This window comes from Ochotona princeps, chromosome 14, assembly GCF_030435755.1.
Source record: "Ochotona princeps isolate mOchPri1 chromosome 14, mOchPri1.hap1, whole genome shotgun sequence".
In the NCBI taxonomy this organism is placed as follows: domain Eukaryota; kingdom Metazoa; phylum Chordata; class Mammalia; order Lagomorpha; family Ochotonidae; genus Ochotona; species Ochotona princeps.
Window position 1 is genome coordinate 60,855,702 of NC_080845.1, and position 17,037 is coordinate 60,872,738.

The 17,037-nt window shown below is 42.2% G+C and overlaps 1 protein-coding gene across 1 annotated transcript in view; it reads left to right on the forward strand.

Moving 5' to 3' along the window:
• Window positions 1-17,037, forward strand: part of SHC3 (SHC adaptor protein 3) — a 158,334-nt gene that overhangs the window by 120,282 nt on the left and 21,015 nt on the right. Inside the window, exons 8-11 of the mRNA XM_004581265.4 lie at window positions 3,153-3,303; window positions 4,535-4,622; window positions 7,314-7,472; window positions 15,694-15,989. Of these exons, the coding sequence (XP_004581322.2) occupies window positions 3,153-3,303; window positions 4,535-4,622; window positions 7,314-7,472; window positions 15,694-15,989 (694 nt within the window). The remainder of the gene's footprint in view (window positions 1-3,152; window positions 3,304-4,534; window positions 4,623-7,313; window positions 7,473-15,693; window positions 15,990-17,037) is intronic.

A 17,037-nucleotide genomic window follows, 5' to 3' on the forward strand; every position in this document is an offset into this window, starting at 1 on the left:
ACAGACATTTATAATGACTTGTAATGATTGCTTTATTTGGCTGCTTTTTAAATGAGAGGAGATGAATAAGAGAGTTCTTGGCAGATTTACATTTATGCTTTGCAATTAATTTTCTTGTTACTTTGTATTTCTTCGTGTTAGACAACTCTTTCCTTCCAGCCTAGAGCACTCTGTGTTTCTTGAAGGGAAGGTTTGGTCAGGCTAAGTTTTCTGCATCTTTATCTGACAGTATGTTTATTTAAGCTTTGCTTTTGAAGGATAGTTTTATGCCTTGGAGTTCTTGGTAGACAGTCTCTCGGCAGCTGGTTTTTGTCCTTCCACTGTCTTCCGCTCTCTCGTTTCTGGCAAGAAATGAGCTGGTAACATTACTGATGAGCATGTACACATTGTGAGTAGTTTCTCCTTTTGCTTCAAGATTCTTTTTTTTTTTTAAGATTTATTTATTTTTTTTTTTTTATTACAAAGTCAGATATACACAGAGGAGGAGAGACAGAGAGGAAGATCTTCTGTCTGATGTTTCACTCCCCAAGTGAGCCGCAATGGCCGGTGCTGCGCCGATCTGATGCTGGGAACCTGGAACCTCTTCCGGGTCTCCCACGCGGGTGCAGGGTCCCAAAGCTTTGGGCCGTCCTCGACTGCTTTCCCAGGCCACAAGCAGGGAGCTGGATGGGAAGTGGGGCTGCTGGGATTAGAATCGGCGCCCATATGGGATCCCAGGGCGTTCAAGGCGAGGACTTTAGCCGATGCGTCACGCCGCCTGCCGGGCCTTTTTCAAGATTCTTTTTCGTTGGCTTCAAACAGACTGAGTGTATTTCTTTAAATTTATCTGAAGTTTTTTTAAGCCAATTGTATATATAGATCAGTATTTTGCACCGGTTTAGGAAGTTTTCAGCCATTATCCTTTGAAATATGTTTTTTTGCTTTGTCGATGTTTGCTTTCCTTGCAGGATCCTGTCGGGTGTAAGTCAGGAGGTTTAATGGTGTCTTGGAAGCTTCTGAGATCCTGTGTACTTTTCTTGATTTTTTTTTTCTCTTTATAGTTCTTACGCTGGATAATCTCAACTTCATATGCTCTCATCCTGAATGAACCTGCTGTTCATTTCATGAAACGATTTTCAACTCTAGAATTTGTATAATGTTAAATTATCTTTGTATTCCTGTTGCATTCCTTATTTGACGAGGTATTATTCTATGCTTAGTTTTTTTTTTTTTTTGAATGCACTGTTTCCTTTAGACCTTTAAAGATTTTTAAAGTAATTAATCGAGAGTCTTTGTTTAGTTAGTCCGCAGTATGAGTTCCTCAGGGAAAATTTCTATTGATTGTTATTTTTTTTCCTGGACATGAGTCATACTTTCTTGTTTCTTTGCATGGCTCACAATATTTTGTTAAGACTGGGGATTTAAATAATAGAATGTACTACATTGAAAATAAAGTTTATCCCTTCCGCAGAGTTTGTTGTCATTGCTGTTTGTTTTCCTTGTCTTATGGCTTTTTCTGAAATTGTCCTCTAATGTCTATATTCTCTCTGATTTATAAAAGGACGTCAAATGGTTATGGAAGAATGGAGTTAAAAGTTAAATTTATATTGGTGTAATGTATTGGAATCCATGTATTTTTAAAAAAAAAACAGAAATTAATTATTTTTATTTAAAAAGCAAAATTGTTTAAGTTGAAAGGTAGATATACAGAGACAAGAAGATGCAGAGAGAAAGATCTTCCATCCACTGATTCAGTCCCTAAGTGACTGCAACAGCTGGAGCTGCACTGATCCAAAGCCAGGAGCCAGGAGCCTCTTCTAGGTCTCCCACGTGGGTGCAGGGTCCCAAGGCTTTGGGCCATCCTTGATTGCTTTCCCAGGCCACAAGCAGGGAGCTGGATTGGAAGTGGAGCAGCTAGGATGTGAACCAGAGCCCACATGGGATGCCGGCGCTTGCAGGCAGGGGATTAGCCTGCTATGTCATCATGCTGGCTTCTAATTTTTTCATAATATTAATTTTCTGTGAAGTTTTGTAAGATCCCTCATACGCTCATTTTCCATGAACTTCTTGGTAAGACTCCTCACATGGGATTACTTGGCTCTGTTTGGTTTGGTTATTATCAGAGAGGTATTTCTGAAATTCCATGGAATTCTCACGTCTATCTTGAGTGGGCACATGGCCTGGTTGAGAACACAGCTCTCCACGCGCCTGAGCCTTCTCGATTCCAGGACCATGTCAGAGCTATGCAAGTCTTGGTGAACATTGAATTTCCCAGTTCTGCTCAAGCTTTGACCCAAATGTTAGACAGCTGCCTGTGACTGTTTTTGACAGATGCCCCTGGGAGAAGAGAAACTTTGCCCTGAGTCAGCTCCAAATCAGGTCAGATAAACACAGCCTGGCAGCTGGGTCTTGCAAGCCAGCAAGGATCGGAGGGGTTCAGTCATGACCCTTCTCTTGGAATACGGCTTTGAAGGAGCATCAGAGCCATTGTGCCCTGGCTGTGGCTGCTGGCAAGCTGGTTTGCACTGAGATTCAGGGCTGTTGGTTTTCCAGGCTACCAGAGGTGTGGAAGCAAGTGATTAAAATGCTGCAAAGATACCGTTTCTTGTTGTTTTTTTTTTTTTTTTTTTTTCAGCTGTAAGCACTACCTGACTTACTTAAGCTTCTGGATCCTGTCCAGAGTTTTGGCAAAGTTGGTTTTGAAAGAAGATTTCTTTGTGCCAGTTTTCTTGTTGCTTTTATTGAGAAGAGAATTCTTGCAGGCCCTTACTCTGCCATCTTCTCGGTTGCTACTAAATCTCCACTCTTTTTTTTTTTTTTAGTTGATTTTGTTTTGGGTAAATTTCACGACTTACTGAAATGTGTACCCGGCTGTGGGACTCTGGTTATCTTTAGACATACATTATGTCTTCCTTAGTTAAAATGTACTTTTCAAAAAATAGCCTATTTCAAATTGGGTAGGAATTTTCCAGTAGGTAGGACCCCCCCCCCAATAATGCAGAGATATTTGACCAAGCCATCCACCTGCTTTTCAAACATACCTGAGAACTGGGTGGCTGGAGGGGAACAGGAACTAAACTGTCATTCCTCGGAAACAGATACTAGCGTTAGATGTTAGTTTTGACTCCCAGCTCACTTTTTTACTAAAGCCTTTGAAAATCCCCTTTTCACAGAATGCAGAGTCTGGACGAACCTTGGACAGAGGAGGAAGCGGAGGGCTCCGACCACCCATACTACAACAGCTTCCCCAGCAAGATGCCTCCGCCAGGGGGGTTTCTAGATGCTCGGCTGAAAACCAGACCCCAGGCTCCTGACACAGCCCACGTAAGCCAGGCGTTTGCCCTTGGATGGAGGCTAGCTGAATTTTACTTCCTCTTATTTATTTTTCATTTAATTTCAGACTGACACTGTTCAGTTTCTGACACAGTAACTCACCAGGTTTCTTTCATTGGATTTCACAAAGCACACAAAGAATAAAACCTATTTTTTTAAGCGTGGCAAAGCATTGGTCATATGCCCTGGAACTGTATTGTGACTTGGAGGTATGACTTTTCAAAAGGCCTAGTGGTTTACATTCTCTGAAAAGAGAATGACTGTTGATTCTTCAATTGATGGGAATTGGTTTCTCTGTTTTATTCATTCCCTTTATTTTCCCTCCAACTGAAAATTTCAGAAGGCAACTGCTTTTAGAGTCACAATATTTCTGCTTGTATCTCCTTATAGACATTTTTGACATAATCTACCTTATATAAATAATAATGGAACAAATAACAAGGGCAACATAGCACTGAAATTAAGGATTTGACCCTTAAGAGAATTTCTAGGTTTTCAGACACTGGGCTTGGCTGAGAGTATAGGATTCTGCGTATGTGGGCGGCACACACAGTCCTTGCCTTACAGCGACTGAACTTAAAATGATTTGACTTTGTGGTGATGCAGAAGAGTCATGCATTCAGTAGTCGCCCTCCCTGGAATATTCAGTTTGGATCTTTCCCAGCTAGTGGTTCCATCCTCTAGTGACATTGGATGATGGCAGAGAGCAGCCTTGGGTCAGTCCAGTAGGCTTCAAGGGATCCCCAGAGGATTTGCAAGGTGCTGCTGAGCTAGGATGTGTGGGAGGTCAAGAGGAAGCAGGCAGTGTAGACTACAAGATTTTCAGCTTAGAACAGGTTCATTGAAATTAATCCCACTATCAGTGGAGGAGTTTCGACACACAGGTGATCCCCAATTGAAGTTAAGCTGAGTGATGGGACTAATAGATATAGAAAACTTTGGCATACAGTCACACATTTTGGAGGAATCGTGGGGAGGAGGTGATGAAAACAGAAGAAAAGGATGTGTGTGGCTTTGGTGGAGGTGCTGCCTTTTTCTCACATCCACCCAGACTTGTTGCCTACATGTTATTGCCAACCATGAGGCAGGAAGGGAACACTGGGTACAATAGAGAACGTAGATGTGTCCACCTCTAAGGCCTGTCCTGTGTCCTGTGGCATTCACAAATGAGGAGATCATCATTCTGAGTGTCTACATATAATTCTCTCACATGTATCTACAGTTTTCAGGAAAAGAGCAAACATACTATCAGGGAAGACACTTGGGAGATGCATTTGGCGAAGACTGGCAGCAAACACCAGTCAGGCAAGGTGAGAAATTTTGGGGGAAAAAAAAACAAAACAAAAAGCTTCTAAAAAAGTGATGTGTTTATCTGGTAAGGCCTCCACTTTCTCGGGAGGGGAGGTGGACAGGGTGACCCCCTGGATGGTGTATCCACTTGTTTTCTGTTGTTGAAATAAAATGCCTAACACTGGGTCCTTGGTAAAGTACAGCGTGTTGCCCGTGGTTGCCTGCAAGCTGAGTCACATCATGGCAGGTAACATCATGGTGGGAGCACAGAAGGAGAGGTCCCATGATGAGACAGGAAGTCAGGAGAGGGGAGGAACCAGCGTGCTATAACCACATTCTCTTGTGAACTATTTTGGGTCCCAAAGAACCACCTTAATTGCTTCTGAAAGCATATCCCCCAACTACCTAACTGCTTTCCCTGGGTGCTGTTTCTTCAAGGCCCCACCTCCCACCACTACTACATTGAGGATGAAATGTTTGGCATGGAAAGTTTTAGAGGACACGCCACATCCAAACTATAGTAGGAGTGCTGGAGTCCCAACTAGGGCGCAGAATTGAAAACACTGTCACAGATACCCTTCGGCACAGATCTAAAGGGGGCATCCTATAGTACCAGATCCAGTTCACACCGTGTCGGCACTTGCCCTTTCCAAACATCTGCTACTGTCAACTGAAGGGTTCTCCTGATGGACAACTTTCTTGCTCGGGGCTGCTGAGGAAGTGACATCCCAGGAGCATCACTGCTGATTTCATCCTTCTCCAAGTTCTCACTGCCTCTCTTTCCTTGTCTCACTCCCTTCCCACCTGCCCATCACTCAGGGTCAGCACTGAAGCTGTTGGCCTTTCGTGAGTCCTGCCAGTGCTCTTAGAAGGTGCTCATCACACTTGGCAACGGAAGCACACACTGAGCGTAATATACATGTAACCACACCTAACTTAGATTTAACTCTCTGTAATTTAGGTGCCTCAAAACAACTTAGATATATCAAGCTAGAGCTGTCATAATTTAGGTAGCTGTAAGAACCCAGCTGCTTGCTTCTCACATAAGCCCTCATTCTCTAGACAGTTATTTATATACACTTAAATGTATTTATGCATAGATCATATCTATAATTTGTCAAGTGTCCTATTATTATTTGCCATCTATATCTCTGTTACCTATCCAGGCATTAATCGGTCATTTATCTATGCTTAAAATATTTCAGATTTTCAAAAAATTTTGTAGATTTTCAGTAGCTCTTAACCTTGCCATTTAGGTTTATAGATTGTAAGACAATGGATCCCACTGATGTTTTTGTACATATGAATTTTATCAAGTGATTTACTCTAATTCTTTGAAAGGCAGTTCTTACACACACACACACATAGCTGGAGGAAGAGAGAGGGTGAGAGAGAGAGAAGCAATCTTCCATCCACTGGTGCGCTTCCCAAATGGTCGCAACAGCTAGGGGTGGACTAGCCTGAAGCCATGAACCAGGCTTTATGAAGGTCTCTAACGTGTGTGTCCAGCACAAGTGTCATCTTCTGGTGCATTAGCAGGGAACTGAAGCAACCAGGTCTCAGAGTGGACTAGGATTGCCCTGCAGGACTGGCCTTATGCATATGGATTTGGCATGGGTATGTGTGCCTGTCCTGGCTTTGTACCTGCCATCATCTTTACTTGGAAAGTCCTGACAGGAAAATCATTCATCTTCCCTTTTAAAAAGTTAAGTTTGTGTCATTCTTTTCTGAAGACTGACTTGTTTGCAATATAGATAGATGTTTAACCTGCAGCTAGTGGTCCCTCAGAAAGGTTTGATAACCCAAGAACAGCCCCTTCAACATAGAAGTCAAGGTAAGACTAGGAGCTCAGAAGATCATAACATTTCAAGATTTAGTGGGTGTTGTTCTGTAGCAAAGAACTCTTTGTGTGGCTTTTCATTCTCCACTGGGAAGCAAAAGGTTGGTGCCCAAAGGATCTTGGGAAAGCTTTTTGAAAACTCTGAACTGACTCCATGACAAGTACATACAGCAGGCTTCAACACACCGCTGCCCATAGGACATTCCAGACATTCTCCTTACAGACCCGTGAGTGCCACAGCTGTTCCTGTGAATGGTTGTGTCAATGGATTCAAGAGAGGGCGCACATGGTGACCCAACAGCACAGGCGGGGATTCTGGGCCCTACCTCAGCCACACCATTTGGGAAGTCTACCGAGGTCATGTCACTGCTTCAGGGAAGGGGAGTTCTCAGGCACACACTCATCCTGGGGTCTCTTTGTAAAACCACCTCAGCAGTGCCAGCTCCATTTTGTAAGGAAGGCATGTCCTGTGGGATGTTCACATTCCCTTCCACTTAAAAACAAACAGTTGAAATGAGATTCAACTTGGGGTTCTGCTCAGGTCTTTGATCTGGTAGCACTTTGTAAGGAAGAGGAAGTGGGTGCATCTCTGTTCTGCTGGCGTGGTTCTGGGGTGGTGAGACTTGAGTCTTTGGGAAGGCCCCCCATGATCAGTGTCTATCCTGGTGTTGGCTGGAAGATCACAGGCGGCTGTGAGGGACTGGAAAGCATTCTAGTCAGGACACAGTAGTATGCTGTGACAAGCCCAGAAGAGATGTGGTCCATGGGATTCTGCAGGAAGCATTTTCTCTACGGAGTGCTGGCTGATGTAACTGCAGTTGCCACTGGCAACACTGTCCTAACCTAGACGGGCTTCCTTGTCTTGTTACAGGCTCCTTGGACATCTATAACACACCAGAGGGGAAACCACAGGCGGCCCCTGCGGGAGATGCACCTACCTACGTCAACACACAGCGCATGCCCACGCAGGCCCCGCCAGCAGTGTCCAGCAGCACGGAGAGCAGCCCACGCAGGGACCTCTTCGACATGAGTGGGTTTCCCTTTATCTCTCGTCTTATTTTCTTTTTTTTTTTTTTTTTTTTTTTTTTTAAATTATTTATTATTTAACTTCAGTAATTACATTGTATTATGTGACACAGTTACATAGATACTTGGGTTCTCCCCACCCCTCCCCAAACCCTCCCACCATGGTGGATTCCTCCACCTTATTGCATAACCACAGCTCAAGTTCAGTTGAGGTTTCCCCATTGCAAGCGTATACCAAACATAGAGTCCAGCATCTTATTGTCCCGTCAAGTTCAACGGTTTCTTAGGTATACCCTCTCTGGTCTGATGACAGAGCCAGCAGAGTATCATCCCAGTCAATTGAAAGCTCCAACATACCATCAGCAAAAATTTACATCATTATGGAATTAATTGACATAGTAATGAGTAACCAATATGTTAAAAGTAAATGCGGGTTCCCAGCCACCTTCTGTGACCACCTCACCTATACTTCAATTTTAGTTTATACACAACATATAACATTCAAAACATAACATGTTATACATAACATCATATCATCTTAAATTAAGGCAAACATGTGGTATTTAACCTTTTGGGATTGGCTCATTTCCCTTAGCATTATGGTTTCCAGTTTGGCCCATTTGGCCACAAAGAACTGCATTTTGTTTTTTTTAATAGCTGAGTAGTATTCCATGGAGTAGATGAACCATAGCTTTCTTATCCAATCCTCTTTTGATGGGCATTTTGGTTGTTTCCATGTTTTTGCAATTACTGATTGTGCTGCTATGAACATAGGAGTACATGTTGGTTTCTCATAGAACAAGTGTTCTGGATATATTCCTAGGAGTGCTATTGCTGGATCATACGGTATGTTGAATTTGAGTTGTTTGAATATTCTCCATACTGATTTCCATAGAGGCTGTACCAGCCTGCAGCCCCACCAGCAGTGGAGTAGGGTTCCCTTTTCCCCGCAACCTCGCCAACAAGTGTCGTTGGTGCTTTTATTCATGTGGGCCAGTCTTACTGGCGTTAGGTGGTACCTCATTGATGTTTTAATTTGGATTTCCCTTATTGCCAGGGAACTTGAGCATTTTTTCATATGTTTATTTGCCATTTGGGTTTGTTCCTTTGTGAAGTGTCTGCCCATTTCCCGTGCCCATTTCTTGAGTGGCTTGTTTGTTTTGACATTTTGGTTGTTTTGTAGCTCTTTGTATATTCTGGATATTAGCCCTCTATCACCTATGTCGTGTGCGAAGATCTTCTCCCATTCTGTGGGTTGCCTTTTTACTTTGTTGATTGTTTCTCTAGCTGTACAGAAGCTTCTTAGTTTGATGAGGTCCCAATTGTTTATTTTGGTCTTGATTTCTACTGCATCTGGAGTCTTTTTTAGGAAGTGAGGGCCTACCCCTAAGTGTTCCAGTGTGTTTCCAACATTTTCTTCCAAAAGTTTGAAGGTTTCTGGATGTAGGTTTAGATCTGTTATCCATTTAGATCTGATCTTAGTGTATGGTGAGAGATGTGGATCTATTTTTTTGTTTCTGCAGGCTATCAACCAGTTGTCCCAGCAGCATTTATTGAACAGACCTTCCCATTTGCCTGGGTTGTCGTTTGTCTTTTTGTCAAAGATTATTTGACTGTATCTGTGTGGGTTTCCTTCTGGCGTTTCTATTCTGCTCCATTGATCTTCCTCTCTATCTTTGTGCCAGTACCACGCTGTTTTGATAACCACTGCCCTATAGTATGTCCAGAGGTCCGGAACTGTGATTCCCCCTGCTAACTTCCTGTTCTTCAGGATAGTTCTAGCTATCCGTGGTTTTTTGTGCTTCCAGATGAACCTTTGGATCATTGTTTCCAGTTCCATGAAGAATATTTTGGGCAATTTGATTGGGATTGCGTTGAATGTATATATTGCTTTTGGCAGTATAGACATTTTAATGATATTGATTTTACCTATCCAGGAGCATGGGATATTACTCCATCTTTTGAGGTCTTGTTCAATTTCTTTTTTAAGCAGATTGTAGTTTTCTTCAAATAAGTCTTCTACATTTTTGGTTAGATTTATTCCCAGATATTTCATACTTTTCTCTGTTATTTTGAATGGTATCTTGCTGGTTAAGTCTTTTTCCATCTTGGGGCTGTTCGCATACACTATGGCTGTTGATTTTTGTTCATTAATTTTGTACCCTGCCCCTCTACCAAACTCTCGTACAAGTTCTAGCAGTCTCTGTATTGAGTCTCTTGGCTCTTCTACATAAAGAATCATATCATCTGCGTATAGTGAGAGCTTGACTTCTTCGTTTCCCATTTGGATTCCTCTGATTTCTTTTTCTTGTCTTATGGCCTCAGCGAGTACCTCTAGGACTATGTTGAATAGTAGTGGAGAAAGTGGACATCCCTGTCTTGTTCCAGATCTCAGTGGGAAGGGTTCCAGCTTTTCTCCATTCAGTATGATGCTGGCGTTGGGTTTTTCATATATTGCTTTAATTATGTTGTGGATTTTTCCATCTATGCCTACCTTGGTTAGGGTTTTTAGTAGGAAGTGATGTTGGATTTTGTCGAAAGCTTTTTCCGCATCTATTGATACTATCATGTGATTCTTGTTTTTCAGTTTTTGGATGTGGTGTATCACATTTATAGATTTTCGAATGTTGAACCATCCCTGCATTCCAGGGATGAATCCTACTTGATCTGGATGAATGATCTGTCTGATGTGTTTTTGAATTCTGTTGGCTAGGATTTTGTTGAGAATCTTAGCATCAATGTTCATCAAAGAGATAGGTCTGTAGTTTTCCTTCTCTGTTAGTTCTCTGTCTGGTTTTGGGATTAAGGTAATGTTGGCTTCATAGAATGAGTTTGGAAGGGTTGCCTCTTTTTCTATTGTTTTGAAGAGTTTGTAGAGGATTGGGGTCAGCTCTGTTCGGAATGTTTTGTAGAATTCTGGAGTGAAGCCGTCTGGGCCTGGGCTTTTCCTTGTTGGGAGGTCTTTAATCACTGATTCAATCTCTACTTCAGTTATGGGTTTGTTCAGGTCGTTTGTTGCCTCTGGGCTAAGTTTTGGCAAGTGGTAGAAGTCTAAGAACTTTTCCATTTCTTGGTGATCTTCTGATTTGTTGGAGTACAGTGCTTTGTAGTAATTTCTAATTATGGCCTTAATGGATGCGGTGTCTGTTGTTATGTTGCCTTTTTCATCTTTGATGCTGGTAATTCTTGCCTTCTCTTGTTTTTTCTTTGTCAGTCGGGCCAGTGGAGTGTCTATCTTGTTTATCTTCTCAAAAAACCAGCTTTTTGATTCATTGATTTTGTGTATGGTTTTTTTTATTTCTATCTGGTTGATTTCCTCCCTTGTTTTGATGATTTCTTGTTTCCTATTGTGTGTGGGGCTCTTCTGCTGTTGTTTTTCCATGTCTTATTTTCTTTAAGACTTATTTTGATTGGACCTGGTGCGAGAACTTTGAGTGAGTACTGAGGTTTCCACTAGCAGGGTTTTGAGGAATGGTGCTGATGGCCTGCCCTTTTCCTGGTGCGGGACCTGGGCCAGGAGGTAGGGGTAGTGGGAGGCTGTGAGGTTCAACACCTCCTGCAGTCACCCTTCTGTCCCGCTGTTAGGAATGGACTTTCCTTGGAAAGATCTGCATGAATGTTGAGACACATGACATGTAAGGAAATGTGTCCGTATATATTCACTTAGATATTCATCAGCTATTTAGAAATGAGACATCACGTCTCTTTCTCCGCAGAGTTCTCAATCTGTTGAGAAATTGCAATGTAGTTCTGTCTTTGGAGAGTTCTTCCCCCTGTGCTGTCTTCTCTTTCTCTGTATGTCTATTTCTCTCATTCTGTCCCTTTCCAAATATTAATGAAGCACCTACTATGTGCCAGAAACCTTCCTACTTACTGAAGATATATATTAAAAAAAAATCTCTACTCCCATGGGATTGACATGAACAACCCTGCCTTCCCAGGGCCAGGAGAGTGGTGGGAATCCACGGGGACTCAAGGTGCAGGGAATGTGCACCGTGGGCTCTCTTTTTGCCATGCGGATTAGTAAAATTAAATCATTCATGGACTTATCCATGAAAGTGAAAATTGCTGTTAAAGAATGTGCAAAGAGTTTCCCAAGTCCCTTAAACTTTAAGTTTCTTCTTTTTTGAAAAAATTGCTTGTGGATCGTACAGGCTTAAGAGGGTGAGGGGAAGAGAGTAGCACTGAATATCCTACTACATCTTGGACACCTATGTTTTCATTAGTTTTCACAATGACCTTCAAGTATGTGCTATTAAGTCTATCAGCATCCCATTTTACAGAGAAGGACATGGAAAAATATGAAGAGTAAGTAAGCTTATCATTTGGGTTTTTTAAGATTTATTTATTTTATTTAAAAGGCAGCGTTACAAAATAAAGAGAGAAAGGGAGAAAGAGAGTGAAGTTTTTTGTCTACTGATTCATTTCCCAAATGGCTGTCACAGTTAGGTCTGTGCCAGGCTGAAGACAGGAGCTCTATTCAGGCCTCCCACATGGTAGCAAGGGCCATCTGCTGCTACTTTCCCAGGTGCATTAGCAGGGAGCTGGATCGGAAGCCATGCAGTCAGGACATGAACCAGCTCTCATAAGAAATGTCAGTAGCAGAGGAAACGGTTTAAACGGCTGTGCCACAATCCCAGCCCACTTACTTTAAAAGGCGGTCCCACTGGTTGAGTGCTTGCTATGGTGAGATTCAGTGTCACAACAAGGATCAGAGCTTTTCTGCTGAGGCTGCATTGTGACACCGATGGTCATGGTGGCTTCCCAGGCACTGGACTCCTGATTCGACTTACAGAAATCACCTGAGTCGGAAGAAGTGCAGCACCTCAGTACTCAGAAGCACTTTGTCCATACCTTTATCCAATTCCTTCACTTAGCAATTATGGGTACAGCCCAAGAAATGTGAAGTCATTTTACCACATTGCGGAGCAAATTCCTGGCTCTCCCAGCCTCCCTCTGCACATTAAAGTTTCTCACTTCCCCCCATAGCTCAGTCATTATGCTTGTGGTTAGGCCATTTTTATTGGTTAATTTAGTCAATTTACTAATGGCTTTTAGCTCCAGAACCTGAAGAGAGTCAGATTAGGCTGGAGTTTGAGATGATACAAATGAGAATCAGAGCCAGTATCTTCACATTAATTAGCTTCTTCACTTGTTCCCAAAACCAGAGCAGGGAAGACAGCACACAGAATGGGCCATTGAAAAGCCAGTGTCTATGGAAAAGCATGGAAATGGGAAAGGCCAGTACTTTGTGTTGTTTATCTTGAACCACTAGAGCTAAACGAGAATGTTGGTGATAATTATGCCAATGATGAGGATGGCATAAATGATGATGATGATAGTGATGATGTGTAAGGTGAAGATGATGGTTTAGGTGCGGATGATGTAGATGGTGGTAACGGTGATGATGGTGATGCTGACAAAAGTGATGTAATGATAGTGAAGATGGTGATGATGTAGATGGGTATGATTATCGCTATGGTAATGATGATGGTGACAACAGTAATAATGATAGTGAGATGCTGATGATGATGGTTACAGTGATGGTGATGGAAATGGTGATGATGGTGGTTATGGTATCAACAATGTAGATGATGATGGTGATAATGGTTATGGTGGTGATGACAGTGCTGATGATAGTGTAGATGGAGATGTTGATTGTTACAGTGACGGTGATGGAAATGATGATGATGATGGTATTAACAGTAATGATGCTGATGATGCTGATGGTGATGATGGTTAGGGGTGGTGATGACCATGATGATGACAGTGGTGATGACAATAATGTTGGTGAAGACAGTAATGATAGTGAGGATGGTGGTGATGATGGTGATGCTGATAAAAAAGGTGATGGAGTAGATGATGATCACTGTGGTGATGGTGATGATAGTACTGACAATCTCTTCAGTGACACATTGGTCCTTCAGTAACAAGTTATTTAACTTCATGGAATTTTATTTAAAAGGCAGTGTTGCAAGGTAAAGAGAGAAAGGGAGAAAGAGAGTGAAGTTTTTTGTCTACTGATTCACTTCCCAAATGGCTGTCACAGCTAGGTCTGTGCCAGGCTGAAGACAGGAGCTCTATTCAGGTCTCCCACATGGTAGCAAGGGCCATCTGCTGCTACTTTCCCAGGTGCATTAGCAGGGAGCTGGATCGGAAGCCATGCAGTCAGGACATGAACCAGCTCTCATAAGAAATGTCAGGCCCACATCCAAGAGACTTTTCCTCAGGGATGTGACAGTCAGGGGGAGGTATAGCTCCCAGCCTAGAGCAAGTTGCATAAAATCACTTATGTCAATTTAAAATGTTTGTCTGATGTAGAGGTGTAGAAGCAGACCTTGGGTGGGTTTAAGTTTTGTATGAAATCAAAGTTTTGTGGCTCACCATTTCTTGTGATATTGACAGACTCTTGTTCAGAATTTGTTAGAGAGATTGGTTGATCTTCACGAGAAAGTATTTGGGATCCAGTTTACACGATCCCTGATGGTATGCAAAATGAGATCCTTCTGCAGTCTAGACAGGGTGATGCCTGGATCTTCGCACAGTGTGTGCCTTCTTGCTGTCTGTGGAAAGCAGACTCATCAGAAAGAATCATGCCCAAATCCAGGCTGTGTTTGTAAGTACATGTTATGCCAAGTTTGATCATGTTACCAACCACTTATTTTTTTTTTTTTACTTTTTTCTTTAAAGATATCCTTATTTGTTGGAAAGAATGGCACAGTGAGACAGATACAGAGAGACCTACCATCTGATGGCTCACTTCCCAAAATGGCTACAGTTGAATCTGGGCCAGGTTGAACTCAGGAACCAGGAACCTCATATCCAATCTCCCCAAAGGAACAGTGACAGAAAACTGGATCGAAGTGGAGTATCTAGGACTCAAACCAGTTCTCTGGAGGGTTGAAGTATCCCAAGCAGTAGCCCAACCCACTGCGCCACAATGCCCGCCTTGCCCCTCTAGTATTTTTTTTTTAAATGGTGGAGTTACCTTTGTATTCCTGCCTCTCACATTTTTTAAAGTTTTATTTTAAAGTAGGGCTCCCAATGAAACTTATAAATACACCTGCATGTTGTGATACTAGGTTGTCTACCTTTGACTGTACTTATCATGTCATGACACATTCAAATAGCAGAAAGTTACGCTTATACAGGGGAAAATGGCAAGAGGGCAAAATGAGGGGTGAAGAAGGGAGGGGGCGAGATCAATCCCTATACTTACAAAACTGTATGGAAAACAAAAGAAAAAATTGTGTTTTACTTTTTAATTAGTTTATAACAGATTCAATGTGATTTGTAGATAAAATGCTGAGAACACAATGCTCTTCTCTTCCTGCTTCCCCTCTCTCTCTCATTCTCTTTCTCTCTTTTCTTAGATACCATGTTTTATATTTACATTATAATGAAAAGGCTTAATACTTTACTGAATAAGAAGCTTAACATGTAATAAGCGAAAGACCCTAGTTTAGTGGGAATTTAGACAGTGATGATAAACAATTGAATGGGAAAAGAGTATTTCACTCATGTATAGTAAGTCTTAAAGTAATCACAGGTCATTAAAACAATAGTAATAGAACATTCTATTTTTTAAAGAAAACTGTGCCACAAGAATAAACACAAAGGATGTAAAGAATAACCAAATCTCAAAATGTCAGTCACCCATAAAGATTGTATTTTTGTACTCTGTGTGGTTAGTCACCACTAATCAGGGAAAATAAGGTATTTGTCCTTTTAGGACTGGGTTATTTCACTTAGTGAGACTTCCAGTTGCATTGATTTGGTTGCAAGAAACAGGATTTCACTTTTGTATGGCTGAATCATATTCCATAGCGTATGTATACCAAATTTTCTTTAGCTAGTCATCCACTGATGGATATTTGAGTTGATTCCATTTATCACCTATTGTGAATTGAGTATGCATGCTATAAACATGGGTGTATAGATGATTCTTAAATACTGATTTCGTTTCCCTTGGATAGGTTCCCAGGAGTAGGATATTTGGGTCATATAGCAGATTGATTTTCAGATCTCTGTTAGTTTACGCTCCCAACAGTGGATTAGGGCACCTTTCCCCTACATCCTCTATAGCATTTATTGTTTTCTGATTGTTTGAATCCTAGCCACTCACACTGGGATGAAGTGGAACCTCAATGTGGTTTTTCACTTTGCATTTTCCTTCCTTGGCCTGCTGGGACCTGACCTGTGCTGGCAAATGTTGTTGTTGACAGGACCTTTTGAAGATGCTCTCAAGAACCAGTCCATAGGGCCTGTGTTGAACAAGGCTGCCTCTGTGGAGTGCATCAGTCCTGTCTCACCCCAAGCTCCGGATGCCAAGATGCTGGAGACGTTGAAGGATGAGCCCTGGTACCAAGGAGAGATGAGCAGGAAAGAGGCGGAGGGGCTGCTGGAGAAAGATGGAGACTTCTTGGTCAGGAAGAGCACTACCAACTCTGGTTCCTTCGTCCTCACAGGCATGCACAATGGCCAGGCCAAGCACCTGCTGCTTGTGGACCCTGAAGGCACGGTGAGTGCATAGCAGGATGGCACAGGACTTGTTGCGGCCTGGTCACTCCTTCAGTGGAGGATTCAAACCTTCAGACTGGAACGGGTTGTCAGAAACCCACTGTTAGGGCCCGATGCTAGTTACAGAACCTGGGATATGTCATGGTCCAGTCTGAAAGCCTTGATATATATGCCTGTCTGCCTGCCTACCCACCTTCCTTCTTTGCTCGTTTGTTTTCTTTTCTTCTTTCTTTCTTTCTTTCTTTCTTTCTTTCTTTCTTTCTTTCTTTCTTTCTTTCTTTCTTTCTTTCTTTCTCTCTCTCTCTCTCTCTCTTTCTCCTCATATTCCTTCCTTCCTTTCTTCCTTTCTTTCTTTTCTTTTTCCTTTCTTTCCTTCTCTCATTCTCTCTTCTTCCTTCTTTCCCTCCTTCCTTTCTTTCCCTCTCCCTCTGCTTTTCCTTTCTCTCTCTCTATCCTTCCTTTGTTTGTCTCTTTTTCTCTTTATTGGATCTATTGCATGTGTTTATGCCTCTCAGAAATCTACAAGCATGCTCTTATTTCACAGATTGCCTTATAGGCATTTCCTTTTTCCTTGATGTGTGTTTTAGGCCTTCTGCATTGGATTGTAACTGTGATGGGTTGCACATGCCCCCTCATGTCACTCACTGAGCTCTTGAGAAGGACGTCTAGGCTGTTGAACCTTCGTGAATGTTTTCCCCTGTAGCTGGGACAGTCTTCTTAGGAGGGTACTTGGGTGGACCTTCAGAGCACAAGGATAAGCATACATGTAACTTCATAGGGTTTGAATTTGCATCCAGGATGGCTTGGTGTCTCAGGTACAGACGTCATGTCTTCCTGCATCCTTGCTGCTTCATGGAATTACCTGTCTAGTGAAGAGCCCAGGGGTAATGGCTTTGGTTGAATCTCCTTTGCAAATTAGTGGGTTTCTTCTGTGAAATTTTTGTCTTTCCCCTCTGTTTTCTTGTGATTTCCTGCTGAGTTTTTCAGCAATGGGTTTTCCCTAAGTATTCTCTTGCCTCTTCTCTCCTGACACTTTGCGATGTACTTCA